This window comes from Urtica dioica, chromosome 4 (genome assembly GCF_054948205.1).
Source record: "Urtica dioica subsp. dioica isolate 48M chromosome 4, U.dioica_male_clone48M_v1_H2, whole genome shotgun sequence".
Lineage (NCBI taxonomy): Eukaryota > Viridiplantae > Streptophyta > Magnoliopsida > Rosales > Urticaceae > Urtica > Urtica dioica.
Window position 1 is genome coordinate 44,782,723 of NC_142759.1, and position 15,709 is coordinate 44,798,431.

At 38.5% G+C, this 15,709-nt stretch overlaps 2 protein-coding genes and 1 pseudogene across 2 annotated transcripts; 1 reads left to right on the top strand and 2 right to left on the bottom strand.

Moving 5' to 3' along the window:
* Positions 1-5,636: 5,636 nt before the first annotated feature.
* LOC149401596 (5S ribosomal RNA) lies at positions 5,637-5,755 on the bottom strand (annotated as a pseudogene).
* Positions 5,756-10,502: 4,747 nt separating this feature from the next.
* Positions 10,503-13,116, top strand: LOC149401597 (ribosomal RNA small subunit methyltransferase G). The gene is made up of 9 exons (XM_089612307.1): positions 10,503-10,669; positions 10,969-11,049; positions 11,338-11,427; positions 11,519-11,685; positions 12,093-12,162; positions 12,352-12,431; positions 12,525-12,587; positions 12,692-12,768; positions 12,901-13,116. The coding sequence occupies exons 1-9, from the start codon at positions 10,565-10,567 to the stop codon at positions 12,999-13,001; spliced, it is 834 nt and encodes a 277-aa protein (XP_089468433.1). The 5' UTR covers positions 10,503-10,564; the 3' UTR covers positions 13,002-13,116.
* On the bottom strand, positions 13,052-14,106 carry LOC149401598 (LDL receptor wingless signaling/trafficking chaperone). The gene is made up of 3 exons (XM_089612308.1): positions 13,735-14,106; positions 13,544-13,672; positions 13,052-13,450 (listed from the first exon to the last, which is right to left on the bottom strand). The coding sequence occupies exons 1-3, from the start codon at positions 14,029-14,031 to the stop codon at positions 13,289-13,291; spliced, it is 588 nt and encodes a 195-aa protein (XP_089468434.1). The 5' UTR covers positions 14,032-14,106; the 3' UTR covers positions 13,052-13,288.
* Positions 14,107-15,709: the final 1,603 nt, after the last annotated feature.

Genomic DNA, 15,709 nt, shown 5'->3' on the forward strand with positions numbered 1-15,709 from the left:
TCATTTCATAAGAATTTTATTGAAAATTCTTAATGGGCCTTTTTCATGTTGTCATGAACAAATGGAAAAGCTTCTAGAAGGCCTTTCTGGATTGAAATAGGCGCCCAACATACCCAAAGAAAGAGAGAATATTTTGTGCATGAATGTATGAAGATACTTGCTAAAAGAAAAAGAGGAAACAAATCCAAGGACTTGCTTGGCAATTCTTGGCCGTCCAAATGAAGGAGAAGAAACGGAAATTGGCTCATGAATATGTGGTATTCTATAGAAGAGGAAACTGCCTTATTGAAGGTGAGGCCTCTCCTATAAATAGGGGCCTTATTCTTCACATTTCATTCATCCAAAGTTTTAGAGATTGAGAGCTTCTCTCTCTAGAATTGGCCGCCCCTCTCCTCTCTCTCTCTATTCAATTTCGTTTTTATTGTTTTGGCACCTAGGTCCTCATTTGACCTAGTGTTTAGCTCTGCGACTTCAAGACTCGTTCTTAAGTCGTAGTGTTTAAAAGTGTCCACACACTAATTCCATTTTATCTTGAGTGATTTAGTGATAGAACCTTTCGTGGTTGCTCGAGTTGCCGAGGAAGGAAGAGAGACGTGCTGCGAGGGGAGACGAACATTGCAACCTTTTCCAAAAGCTTCTCAACGTTCAAGCTTCTAAAAAGGTAAGTAATCTTTTATGCTCATATTAGTTTTTAATTACATGTGCTTGCTCTTTGTCTAGGTTAGTAAAAACTGTTTTACTTGAAAAAGAAATTTTTTAAAATTCCGCCGCTTAACGAAGCGTTAAACTTTTTCTTAAACCCTAGATCAATTCCAACAGGGAGAACTAGCCTCCGACTTAGGAGAGGACATGACCGCTTGTGCTGGTTGACCGGTGTTCGGAGTTGAACCAACGCCTGAGTCCGAAACCAACGGCTCTTGCTTCAATGGCTCCATATCTACTACCAAACTAAGTTTGGATCTGTCCGATTTCTCATTCCGAAGATGCAAGTAACATTTCAAACTTAGGTTGGAGCAATACTTACTGGGGGTACCGACCCTTCTGTCTCATAAGAAACACGGAGGATTTGATTTTTAGGTGAGCAATTGAGCGTGGCATACAATAACTGCATAAACTCCTCGTACGTTTCTTTTGCCGGTATTAAGATTCCCACGGTACATCCAGGGCCAGCGCCGTATCGTTCATGTTTCACCCATCTACCGCTATGCTTGACGAAGGTATGAATGTCTTTCATAACGTCAAATAGTGGAGATAAAGTCACATTAAATTATTTTCTCATAAAAAATTATTATATGCGTAGATATATAGTAAGCTCTTGAATCCATATTATATAAGCAAAATTGACAAAGAGTTATAAAAATTTTATATAAGCAAAAATATAGGATGCAGAATTTAGTTTCGTGAATATGTTGTCACTGCAGACTTTAGTTGTCACTGCAGACTTTAGTTTCGTGACTACGGTGTCACTTCATAATTTAGTTTCGTGACTACGTTGTCATTGCAGACTTTAGTTTCGTGACTATGGTGTCATGAAATAATTTAGTTTCGTGACAATATTGTCACGAAATAATATTGTTTTGTGACTATATTGTCACGACATATCGAGTCATGCTGAAGCTTTCGTGACTATGGGTGTCACGAAATAATTTAGTTTCGTGACAATATTGTCACGAAATAATTTCGTTTTGTGACTGTATTGCCACGAAATATGGAGTCATGCTGAAGCTTTCGTTACAACGTTGGTCACAAACACTGTAACGAAATGACTATGTATGAGGGAGCTTACCGGAATAAAGAGCGAAAAGAGTGTCAATGTTGGAGCTTCTGCGCCGCAACGGGCAGAGAGAGACGGCGGCGAAGGTGGGTGGCCTTGGAAGACGACGGACGGCGCGAACTAAGAGAGAGACGAGGGATGGCCGTCAAGTTAGAGAGAGAGGAGGGACAATGAGACACGACGCGGACGCCGAACGCCGGCTGAGATCCAGACACCCGGACAACAATGAGACATGGCGCCAATGGAGGAGATGTGACGGAGACAATGGAGGAGATGAAACCGATAATAACTGAAAGAAAAGAAAAGAAAGAAGGACAGATGAAAGTAGGGTTTAGTTTTTGAGATTATTTACAAAAAAATAAATAGAAAATAAATAAGGGTATAATGGTAATTACATAAATAGAAATAAATGAAGAGGTCCTATTGCTGACCTTTTAAAAAAAACCGTCCAAAAAAATCATTTGGTCATTTTTTACTCCTAGTTTTGGAAAACTCCCCTCCTATAAATCAGAGACACTCAATTACAAGATATAAAATTAAATCAGGAATAAAATCTATTATAGGGTCAAAATCGACCTTCGAAAGCGGAAAAAATGCGATGGAATACGAGAGATGTAATCATTCCTCGCCGCCAAAAACCAGTTTTTGACTGAGCTCGGGCAAGGCCCAAACAGGCTCTCGAGCCGCAGGCGAGGCCTGGCCCAAATGGCAGGCCACGCGAGCTTCGAACGAGGCCTAACCTTCGAAGTAAGACTCGCAAACTCGGGTGGGATCCAGCCCGAAGGCAGTCTCCAAAAACGAGGCCCAGCCCACTTGACAGGCCTCACGGACCGCGGACGAAGCTGATCCGAAGGGGCAAGCCCTGCGAGCTCCAAGCAGACGGCCTTGCGGACCACCAAAGGTCACAACTATAATGGCTATCCCAAGCAGACCAAGGCCCGTTATCCATCACAAGGGCACCGTCCACGTATGGGCGGCCACCTCCCCCAGCCTCCCTACGGCTAAAGGAGGAAATTTAGTTAACTGAAGTTCATTGTTAATCATTAAATGCGATCAAAAGTTCATTGTTAACCGATATAATTTCAACCCAATCAATTGAAATCTACCAAGCTATAATTAAGTGTGAATATTTGAATTTTGAAATTTCAGTTAGAATTAATTATACGGCGAGGATCCTTAGGTCCTGCACGGGCCCTCCCCGCAAGGCCCCCTTCGGGCACCTCGAAATTTAGGCAACGCACGCCCTCAGCCTATATACCCATAAATATGGGCTCATTCTCCACAATCTGTAAGTTGTTGGAATTGATCTAGGGTTTAAGAAAAAGATTAAACGCTTCGGGAAGCGGCGCAATTTTAAAAAATTTCTTTTCAAGTAAAAACAGTTTTTACTAACCTAGACAAAGAAGCAAGTACATGTAATTAAAAATCAATATGAGCTAAGAGTTTACTAACCTTTCTTGAAGCTTGAACTTTGAAGAAGCTTTTGGAAAGTTTGCAACGCTCGTCTCCCCTCACAGCACGTCCCTCTTTCTTTCCTCGGCACCTCGAGCAACCACGAAAGTTTCTATCACTAAATCACTCGAAATAAAGGAATTAGTGAGTGGGCACTTTTAAACAATACAACTTAAGAACAAGTCTTGAAGTCGCAGAGCTAAACACTAGGTCGAGTGAGGACCTAGGTGCCAAGACAAGAAAAAATCGAAAATAAACTAGAGAGAGAGAGAGGATTTTCGGCCACAAGTTCTAGAGAGAGAGTCTCTCAAATCTCTTAAACTTGGATGAATGAATTGTGAGGAAATGAGACTCCTATTTATAGGAGAGGTCTCACCTTCAATAAGGTAGTTTCCTCTTCTATAGAATATCACATATTCATGAGCCAATCTCCTCTTTTTCCCTTTGAGACACTCGGCCAACACAAGGCTTCTAGAAGCCTTGATTTGTTTCCAATTTTGTTCATGGCTTGCCTTTTCTCTCAACATGGCCGATTCCCTTATGCATGCATATGCAAATTTGTTTCCTCTTTTTCTTTTGGCAAGTATCTAAATACATTTATGCACAAAATAAACTCTCTTTCCTTAGGTATGTTGGGCGCCCAACATGTCTCTAGAAGGAGCTTCTAGAAGCTTCTTCATTTATTCATAAGAACATGAAAAGGGCCCATTATAAAATTTTCATTAAAATTCTTATGAAATGAAATTAATTCACAAGGCCCAATGATCAAGTCATGGCCGAGTGACATTAAGTCATCAAATGAACTTGTCAAAAAATTTATTGACATTCATTTCATCCTATGTCTCAAAAGACAAAAATACCATTTTGACAATTTTCGTTCTTGTTTTGACTTAGCTTCCAGTTTAACTATTCCTATCGATGTGATTCGTGACAGTGACCTCATGGACCCAAATGAACAAAGCTTGAGCTAAACACTTGGACTCAAAAGTTCACAAACATTTTCCAAGTTTAGCTTAATGCCAACTGACTCCACTAAAGAGCTGACACTGAAAATCTCTCGGTTCAAATGAATTTGTTTTCTACTCAAGAATTCGACCTAATTATAATGAGCGGATCCACTGAATATTATCTATGTTTACCCTTCATGAATGTCATCAGCTAGTCGGGATTTACTAAATTACCATTTTACCCTTCTAGCTGTTATTTCCTCAACTCCTTTGTCGCTTGTGAATAAGTTAGAAACAATGTATTGACGAGGAGCTAACGAGTCACATTGTTTCATCCAAAAGAGTCAGGACTCAATTTGGACACTGGCCAGTTCATTTATTCACACTCCAAGGAACAAAGCATGAGGTGACATACATTGCATTTCAGCAATCTTGTACATGAATTCCATATCTATGAGAACTTCACAAAGTTACTCATGACATACTCACAACTTAGTACTTCACCAATAGGCCCTGTTCGGAATCACATAGTGAGTCCGAACTCTGACTTTCTCAAATGAGAATACTAAGGTGTGAAATGGCATGTCTCATTTCAGGATTAAGGTAAGCATGATGCAATTCATACATAGTGACTTCGAGACATAAGAGGTTAAATGGTTTGTTCTTATCTTGTCTCTAGAAGTGCACTGGTCAATTCAGTACCTTCGGAAGATACCTAGAAGAACTATAGAGTCTCCAACTCTCAATGCCTCATAACCAGACATCATAGATTCTTCTAGCAATCGTACTGAGGTCAATAGTCCTTTGACCCTGAGATTGCGAATATATCGTTTTAAGCAAACTACGAAGAGTTTGTTCATGCAAATCTACATTTGTCTCTTCGTAAGTTGTTTAGTTTGTTTATGGACTAAAAGACTAAGGTTTTATCATAAAGCTTCAAACAAAGAAAGAATGAATGAACGTTTCAACTTTATTAATGAATAGATAGGCAATTACAAGCAAGAGTCTTTATTACATCAAATGTACAAAATAAAGATTACAACTCTTCTTGTGGGCACCATTGACAACATAAGTCACTCACAACATGAGAAAGCCCATACTCTCTTGATTCTCTCTAAAACTACTCTAAACGCTTTTGAGCTACGAGGACGTTCACTCCATAACACACCATTACACTAATACTAATGTTGAGCATCAGAGTATACGAAGCATGGAACATTTTGCGTCCATCTAGTTCACATTTGTTTCCTCTCACAAGTCACAGACAGAACATGACTCCATATCATCATCAAAAGAGGTCGGTGATCTCAGGCGTTTGACGACACCAGGGTCCGGCCCTGGGTTGAACTGCCGACGGCTCACTAGTGTTGACCCGATTATGAGCGTTAACAAAATAACAATAACTATTTACAATATTTTACACTCCCCTCAAGTTGGATTTTTTTTTTTTAAATAAAAAAAGAGGGATACAACAAGAGGACTTCACAAGAAGTCACCCATCCTAGTACTATTCTCGTTCAAGCACGCTTAACTTCGGAGTTCTGATGAGATTCGGTGCATGAGTGCTGGTATGATCGCATCCAACCCCTCAAGTCGGATCATAGATGTTAATCATGTCCAACTTGCTAATTAAGAACTCGAACTTGTCACTAAATAATCCCTTCGTGAGAACATCCACGGCTTGGTGATTCGTAGGAATGTAGACTATTCACACTCTGCCGGATTCGATATTTTCTCTGATGAAGTGTCTATCGTTTTCCACATGCTTTGTACGATCGCGATGCACTGAGTTGTGAGCAGTGCTTATTGCAGCCTTGTTATCACTGTAGAGCCTCGTAGAAAGATTAAGTGGCACCTTTAATTCTTCTGTCATACGCCGTATCCATACAAGCTCACAAATTCCTTGAGCTAGTTATCTTAATCATGCTTCAACATAACTCCAAGACACAACACCTTGTTTTTTGCTTCTCCATGTAACAAGATTCTCGAAAATGAAAATGCATTACCCTATCGTTGATTATCGATCATCTTCACATCCTGCCCAATCAGCATCGGTATAGATTTCTACATCTCAATTTTTGCCTTTCTTGAAGAATAATCCACGACCTGGAGTTCCTTTAAGGTACCAGAGTTGGTATCCCTTGACACCTTCTGGATATCCAATGAAGATGCACTTCAAGGCTCTTGGTTCTAACTTTCCTTGTTTGATGTGTGCATAGGTTGTGCATCCAAAAACTCCGAGCTTTGTGTAGTCAACCTTGTGATCAGACCACATCTGCATTGGTGTCTTCAAATTGAGGGCTGTAGATGGGCATCTACTGATGAGATAGCATGATGTTTTGATTGCCTCTGCCCAGAAAGAATGTGGTAGTCTTGCATGATGAAGCATATGCTTAACTCTTTCCATTATAGTTCTATTGACCCTTTCAGGCAAACCATTTTGTTGGGGAGAGTGGACCACAATGAAATGCCTTTAAATACCTACTTGTCTACAAAACTCATTGAAAACATCATCACAATATTCTAAGCCATTATCAGTTCTTAATATTTTAACTCTCTTCCCAGTTTGGTTTTCAACACTCAATTTTCATTCTTTAAAGGTTTCAAAAGCATCACTCTTTTGCTTGATCAGATATACCTAAACACGCCTAGAGTTATCATCAGTAATAGACATGTAATACTTACTACAACCATGGGAGGCTACACGAGCTGGACCCCAAAGGTCTAAGTGCACATAGTCAAGGATGTTAGCAATTTTGTGAATTGCCTTTGAGAACTTGTTTCTTGTTGCTTTGCCTAGAACACAATCTTCACATAATTTGAGTCTTCCAAGTTTTGACTTTCCAAAGCACCCTTGCTTATCCAGTTCGCGAATCCCTCTCTCACTTAGATGTCCCAATCTCAGATGCCGCAGCTTTGCCAAATCATCTCTGCAAACTACATTCATTGAACCCGCAACATTACTACCAACAAGAAAATATAAACCCAATGGCACAAACTTTTCCCTGTTGATGATCACATCATTCTTATACACATTTATATAAGCATTATCTGAACCTCAATCCTTGTTGATCTCATATCCCCAGAGAAACAAGATTTCTCTTTAGATCGGGTACTAGTCTAACATCAGGTTAGTAGCCTTTCAATACCATTGAACATTTTGATACGAATGTTACCTATACCGATGACTTTGCACGCCTTGTTGTTGCCAAGAAGTACTGATCCACCATCTTCAATTCTGAGGTCTTCAAACCAGTTGTTGTTTGGTGACATATGGTAAGTACAACCACTGTCAAGAACCCAAGCATTCGATGGATTTTCTTGAGACACATTGAGTGCTTCTACAGAGTCATATCCTTCCTCCACTGTCGCTGCATTTCCTTGTCCTTTGGTTTCTCGAAGGTTTTGTCCTTATCTGGACAATCTTTCTTTATATGACCTTCTTTGTGGCAGTGATATCATTTATAAGGAAATTTCTTTTGATCGTCGCTTTTTCCATCCCTTTGATTGTTGTTCTTGGACTTTGATTTCTTCTGGTTTGGCTTTGGGAATTTCTTGTGCTTTCCGCGAACGTTGAGGCCCTCGGCAACTGTTTTCTTCTCCGGTCTAGATTCCAGTTCTTCGTTCTTGGCCGTGACTTGAACTTCTTCTAGGGTTATGGATTCACGGGCATATTTCATCGTTTTGACGAAATTGGAGTACGATTTTGGGAGAGCGTTGAGAATAAGGACCGCCTGACCGCCTGGTCTTCATCGTCGATTGTCACTTCAATGTTGGACAGATCAATGATGATTTTGTTAAATTCATCGAGACTATCGCTAATCGACCAAATTTCTGCCGCTGTTTTCTCTTTCGAGACTTCTCGCTTCACTTTTTCTCCTAGGTGGAGTATGAGTTTGATGTACTCGAGAGAGTGCTTCATTCTTCTTCGATGGAGATATCGTTTCCGGTAAGGCTTTCTCTCCTTCTAGCGCTTTCGCAATCTTCATTTGAACCAAGATTGCCCTCATTCTGATGCGCCATAGGGAAAAGTCACTTTTACCATCAAATCGCTCGACTTCGATCTTCGTGAGACCCATCTTCAATTCTTGAATTGATTGTGGAGGCTCTGATACCAATTGTTATGAATTTGACTATGTTTCACACGCAAGCCTTCGAGACTGAAGTGCCTTGCAATGCAAGCAATAGATCAAAGTATGCACAATATTCAAGAGCCGAAAAATAAAGTAAAAGACACACCGGATTTATCCTGATTCGGTCACTAACGATCTACTTCCAACCTTAGGGTTCTTTCCATTATCAGCAATGATGAACAATCTTTGACGAGTTACACCGAAACCTTGCTATTTGACTCGCACACACGTATTCTCTCCTCATTCGTGTTTCTCATATTCTTTTTATTTTCAATGTACTCTCTATATGTTTATGAAATGTTCTACGTATAAAGATTACATCAATGACTTATTTATAGACTTGTAAGAAACTGTCGTGTCCTCCAAGCAAACCAGAAGATTATCCAACGGTCGAAAACTGGAAACTTACTGCGGCTCGGCTTTGATCTCCACCATCCGAGGCCTTGATGAATGGAATCCAACGCTTGTACAACAATATATATTAGGGGTGGCAATTTGGTCCGGACACGAAACACGAAACGGTTACGACACGATTTAAAGCGGATTTGGATCTCAATAAATGGGTCGGTTCTTAATTGGATCGAACACGCTAACACGATTAAATAATGGTTCAAAACGACACGATTACGGTAACACGATAAAAAGCCGATTAACACGATTATTAAATGGTCGACACGAAACACGATTACGACCCGCACGAATATGATCCAATTAACACGATTACGATCCATTTAAACACGATTAATATTATATATGTAAAATTATAAATTTATAACCATAAACATAAAATTATAATTATAAACATAAATTGATATTAGAAAACATGATGTAATAAATAAATTATATTCGTATAAATATCAATTCACGATAACATATAGTCAATAGCATACCAATTGACTTAACGGGAGCAATAAGAATCTCAATTCATATCGAACAATCACAATTACTATAGTCTCATAATATAACGTATCATACTCAATTTTGTTTTATTTCAATTCAATTCATATCGAACAATTTTCATTCACAATCACAATAGCTATCATCTCATAATAACGTATCATATTCAATTTTATTGGATTTCAATTAAATTCATATTGAAAAATCACAATTTGAAATTGACAGTCACAATAACTGTAGTCTCATAATACCGTATCACATTCAATTTTATTTTATTTCAATTCAATTCAATTCATATCGAACAATTACAATTTACAATCACAATAACTATTTTCTCATAATAACGTATCATTTCAATTCTATGGGATTTTAATTCAATTCAATTCACAATCACAATAACTATCGTCTCATAATAATGTATCATATTCAATTTTGTTTAATTTCAATTCAATTAAATTCATATTGAAAAATCATAATTTATAATTGACAGTCACAATAACTATAGTCTCATTATAACGTATCATATTCAGTTTCTTTAAATCGTATAAGTATTGGTTAGAGAGTCACTCGTAGTGTATTTGTTGAATATGTGAATGTGAATTTAGGTATTGATTATGTACTTTTAGAACTTTTGATTTTCGGTATTGTTGAACTTCTGGTCTTCGGCATTGTTGAACTTCTGATTTTGGCTTGAGTTTAAAGTGTGTTTGTTTTTTTGTGTACGTGTTTTTATTTTTATTTTTTTACAGGCTATAAATGGATTGTGATTCTAAATCAATTGAACAAACAATGTCGATGTATCAGAAGTTAGTACAAAAAGAAAGAGGACAATTCTTATCTTATGACTGTTATGTTTTTTATAATTATATCGCAACTAATTGAGTCCGAATGTCTAAACACCGTTAAAACACGGTTAAATACTCATTTAACACGACTATTAAACGGTTTAATTTAAACGGTTATGGATCTGTAAAAAAAATAAACGGTCGGATTTGGATCTAGATTTCAAACACGATTAATAAATGGTCGGATTTGGTTCTAGCAATTATTTATACAAACACGATTAACACGACACGATTACGACACGAACACGAAATTGTCATCCCTAATATATATGTCACAATCGTTACAAATCTGTTGACATAGTCACAAATTGTCACAATCGTCACATTTCCTCCCAAATAATTACCATTTTCAATGTTTTGGGCTTAGTAAAGGCCCAATCATTTTGCGGCCAACGCGTGGCGGGGTTTTGTACGGTGAACATGAAATCCGTTTCCTGCAATCAGTGGCGGGTAACGAAAAATTCTTTTATCTTTATATAAAACCATATTTTCAAGATTAAGAAAAGCCTTATATTGATGAGAGAGAGAGAGAGAGAGAGAGAGATGGGAGGTTTGTACGCTTTGGACTTCGATGGTGTTCTATGCGATAGCTGCGGAGAGAGCTCTCTGTCTGCTGTCAAGGTTCGTTTTCTTCTCATGTCGATTCAAATTTTCCAGATAAAAGAAAAAAGAAATCTACAAATTGTATCAAGGAACATCAATTTTCTGTGCATTAGAGATTGCATTTCGTTTGAATTTGGTTTATTTTCACTGTTGAGACATGGTTTTGACCGAGTCAATCATGATTCCGGAAATCATCTCAAGGTTTTCTTTTCGTTCTCAGAGCACTGCCAAAGTTTGAAGTCTTTTTTAGGAGACTTGAGTTTAGCCTGATAAAAGACTTGTTAGGGTTTGTAGTGAGTGGTTTGATTCATTTGCAGGCAGCGAAATTGAGATGGCCGGAACTATTTGACAATGTGGATTCCAGTTTGGAGGATTGGATTGTTGATCAGATGCACATTGTGAGACTTTTATTTTATTTTTTTTCTTCTAATTTCTTACAAAATCGATTAGATTTCTGACCTGCTAAGCTTATTAGTTTGTGCATGATTATGCTTAGTAAGTATATTGTTATTATTTGCGTTATGGGGCATTTAATGTTAAGCTTGGTGGGGTTTACACTGTCTTATTTGAAACAAAATAAAGTTATTGCCAAAAATGAGCTCTGGGGTTTGGGTTTTGCATTTTTCACAAAAATGCGAACTGAAAATCGAATACTTGTTATCTGATTAGCTATTCTGACGAGACAGGTGCGACCTGTGGTGGAAACTGGGTATGAGAATCTTTTACTTGTGAGATTGTTGCTCGAAATGAGACTTCCTTCGATTCGAAAATCATCGGTGCGTACATATATATGCTCGTATGCTTGATTTGCTTTGCGACAATGAAAAATGAGTTAAAAAGTTACGGAATTGATTTCAATGTTGCAAGGTTTCAGAAAGGCAAACAGTTGAGGGAATACTTGACAACTGGTCGAAGTTGAAGCCGGTCATCATGGAAGCGTGGGATGAGAATAAAGACGATCTCGTAGAACTTTTTGGAAAGGTGAGAGATGAATGGATTGAGAAGGACTTGGCTACTTGGATCGGTGCAAATAGGTATCCCATTTTATATTTATTATATTATTAAAAAAAACGTGCTGAATTGCATATTGCATATAATGATTAGTATCTAACTTCCAACTGATTCCAAAGTTTCTATGAACTGATGAGAGCATTTTTCCATTCTACTAAAAAGCTTGGAATTATTAGAAATTGTGAAGTTTCTGAATTGCATTGTAGTTTTACAGCTAGGACACTTATTGAACAGGACTCTTTGGCTGCCTATATATAAAAAAGTGATTTGGGTTTGTAGATTAGATCGTTAAATCATTCATATTTAGCAGAAAATCGATTCAACAACAATTTAGGCGAATACAATCGAACAATTTTCTGATCACCCCATGCATCATAGTTTTCCTAGTTTTTTTCTGGATGTTGATCAGCCGTATGTACCTACCTTGCAGGTTCTATCCCGGCGTTGCTGATGCTCTGAAATTTTCAAGCTCAATAATCTATATCGTGACCACAAAACAGGTGGGTCCTTGAAACGATGGTATGCCATTGCCAATCAGTTTATTTATTTTTTTTTTAATTATTATTTTTGACAAAATGGGATTTGCAGACCATTGAAGTTCCACTTAGGACTGAAAGCTGTAACACCCCATCAAATATCTTAAACACGATAGTTCTAATTTTTCAACTCATTTCTGCTATGTTTTCCAGGGAAGATTTGCCGATGTTTTGCTGCGAGAACTTGCAGGAGTAATAATACCTCCTGAAAGGATTTATGGCTTAGGAACTGGGTCAGTGTATATATAATACCTCCTTAAAAAAATGCTTATATTTCGTATTCTCTTATCCTGAGTTCTCATCTGTTCCTGGGTTCTCATTTTCAGCCCCAAGGTAGAAGTGTTGAAGCAACTTCAGAGAAAACCGGAACACCGGGGTCTGACTTTACAGTAAGATCCTTTGCTACTTTAATAAACCGATCAAATAAAAAAAAATGTTGATTCAGCGATTTTTTTTTCTTACCCTCAAAATGAGCACGTTGTTACTTGACCAGCTTTGTTGAAGACCGATTGGCGACCCTTAAGAACGTCATCAAAGAACCCGAACTGGACAGTTGGAATCTTTATTTGGGTATTCAATTGATCACTCCCTCTTCTTCGATTTTTGTGTTTTTTTTTATATCAAATTTTCATATTACACTTTATCTCGGCTGTGTCTTTTCAAGAATACTTTACGCTGTCTAATTCACATTCTGTGGAGCAGGGGATTGGGGCTACAACACCAAAAAGGAAAGAGACGAAGCGGCTGGAATTCCCAGGGTTGGAATCCTCGAACTCTCTGACTTCAGCAAGAAGTTTCAGTAATCAGGAATATGCCATACAAATCATTGTCAAAGAAATGGAACCATAACGGGTTAAAGAGAAAATGATTTTGTTTATTTCGGTTTATTGACATTCTTATATAATATCCGTTCCCTGACATGTCACGTCATAAGAAGGCTATATGCCTGTAACTATGAAAACAACTCTTGAGAGACATCAAAGCTAATACAAGAATTCCATTCTAGTGTTGAAGATTCTATCACGCCACCTCTTGAAATTAAAAAAGAAAAAGAAAAAAGATCAAGAATATACGTGATGACACGTCAGTGCTACAATTCCTCTTTGGAATCTCCACGGCTCTCCTTCTCCGCTCTCTCCTCTTGTAGCTTCTGGACGACTTCCTCCAGCGGTGGGTCTCCCGGCCGGCGAAAAACTTGGTCTCCGATCTTCACCTCATAAGCCTCCGGTTGGTCAAACAGAAACTCCTTCAACTGGAATATTATAAATAAATAAATGAAAGAAACAGCTCAGAAGAAGCAGTAACATTGTGTCGTCAATGGAAGCGAATTCACGAACGCAGACACCTCTGAGACGTCCAGGCCTCTTTCCATGGTGAACATGACCGTAGTGAGATCGACGCCCATGAACTTGGCCTCGATCGCTCCAGTTTTAACCACTTTCGACCATTTCATCGCGATCTCCGATACCGTGTCCTGAGAGAAAGAGGTTACTCAAAAACGAACCAGACGAAGATGAACGAAAAGAAATTGTGTACCGGAGTTCGTTTGTGGCCGAATCGGAGCTTGACGAAGCCGAAGGCCGGGCCGGTGTGCCGCTTCGCCATCTCCGCCTGGATCTCCGGCATGGACATTGAAGAGAGGTCGCTGGGTTTGAGATCGTCGTCGGAGGGAGGGGATTTCTTCTTGCCCCATTCGATCCAGGCTTCGTCTTCCTCGTCGTCGACGATGCCGTCGAGATCGTCAGTGATATGGATTTTCCCGGCGAGGGTGGCTGGGAGGTAAAATGCGAGGAAGAGGAAGATCAAGAGGGACGCAGTTGCGCGGTTTGGCATTGTTTTGGGCTCAGAAGTAGGTGATCTACGCAATGCGTGTGCGCTTGTGCGTGTGCGTATTGTATATATAGGTTATGATGATCAAGGAAAAAAAATGTCATTTCGTCGCCGTTTCGAGCCTCCTGATTTACAGAAAATCCGCGTGTCGATGGAAAATCGAACGGAAAAAATGTGGAAAATGGCAAATGAAATGAAATGTCGTTTTCAAATGTCGTTTTCGATGGAAAATCGACGTGCCGACGGAAAACCGAATGGAAATAATGTGGCGAAACAAAAGAATACATATATATTTATAAATATAGTCCAAATTCAAAACACTTCAAATCATACATGTTCAATTTCTACTCTAACAATTTCACTTTTAGCATAAATGATAAACTAATTTCAATTCAAAGTCTACATCAACTAATTTCATTTCAATATGTCATCAAATTTCCATTTAACATGTCAATAAATTTTGTTCTAAGTTATTTCATTTCAATTCAAAATGTGACAATTTCAATTCATACTCTAACAATTTCATTTTAGCATAAATGATAGACTAATTTCAATTCAAAGTCTAACTATTTCAATTCAAAGTCTAACAATTTCAATTCAAAATCAAACACCATCAATTCAATTCAACATATACCAATTCCAATTCAAAACATAAGTATATGTAATTTAAAATTTAAAGACATGATCTTACTTAAAAATACACAAATAAGTAGTTGAAAATCTAATTTTTTAGTCGCCGGAAAAAATGGTGGGTCGCCGGAAAAAATGGTGGGTCGCCGGAAAAATGGTGGTTCGCCGGAAAAAATGGTGACTCGCCGGCAGTTCTCCAAAAAATCTGAAAAAAAATATATATGATAGATCGTCAAGTAATAAACAACATTAATGAAGGCGATCTTATGAAAAAAAAAATCAGCTTAAACATCAAAATGACAAAATAAAAACTGGGTTTAAGGTATAAAAACGAAAATGACCGGCTAAAAACGACATGCCCATGTCGTCGATTTTCGAACGACAAAACGACGAGAAACGGCATTCTTCTTTTCTCCGGCCGTCAGCTGTCCGAAAACGACATTTCCAGCGACTTTCCCGGATTTTCGCCGGCATTTTGAACCGTGGTCGAAACTAGACAACAAAATTTAATCATGTCTTCAATTTTGTTAATCCAGTTTCAAAATACACATACAATAAAAAAAAAGATTACTCATAAAAACTCATTTTTTAGGCAAAACACATGATTATAAAATATTTAATCGTGCATTTTTCAAAATATTTAATCTACTTTCTATAACAAAAACACTCAAATTGAAGACGGAAGAATAATAAGATAAATTGCACGAGATGAACAGTGATGACGACAGAGATCGACGGCGACGTCGATGGTGATGACTATCGACGACGATAATGACAACGTAGATCGACGATGATGACGATGGCAATCGACGAAGATGATGACAGAGATTGAAGGCGATGATGTCTAGATCGCCGATCGTCGATCTCCGACGACGGCCTCTGGATCGCTGTCACGTAAGCTCCGCCGCAAGAAGAAGCAAGAAGAAGCAGAAGATGAAAGCGTCGAATGTCAGATCTTCAATTTCGTACGGCCTGTTCCGACGAGACCGGCGCGGTGGGAGAAGCGGAGATTCACGGAAACCTGTGGTAAAGCTTGCGACCTTAGAGGCGG

Coding starts and splice junctions, on each gene's coding strand:
- LOC149401597 (XM_089612307.1), top strand. CDS start 10,565: ATGAGAGAGAGAGAGAGAGAGAGAGAGATGGGAGGTTTGTACGCTTTG. Junction 11,050..11,337: donor TTGTTGATCAGATGCACATT/GTGAGACTTTTA, acceptor CTGACGAGACAG/GTGCGACCTGTGGTGGAAAC. Junction 12,163..12,351: donor ATATCGTGACCACAAAACAG/GTGGGTCCTTGA, acceptor TATGTTTTCCAG/GGAAGATTTGCCGATGTTTT.
- LOC149401598 (XM_089612308.1), bottom strand. CDS start 14,031: ATGCCAAACCGCGCAACTGCGTCCCTCTTGATCTTCCTCTTCCTCGCA. Junction 13,673..13,734: donor TCGGCCACAAACGAACTCCG/GTACACAATTTC, acceptor TCTTTCTCTCAG/GACACGGTATCGGAGATCGC. Junction 13,451..13,543: donor GAGGCCTGGACGTCTCAGAG/GTGTCTGCGTTC, acceptor ATAATATTCCAG/TTGAAGGAGTTTCTGTTTGA.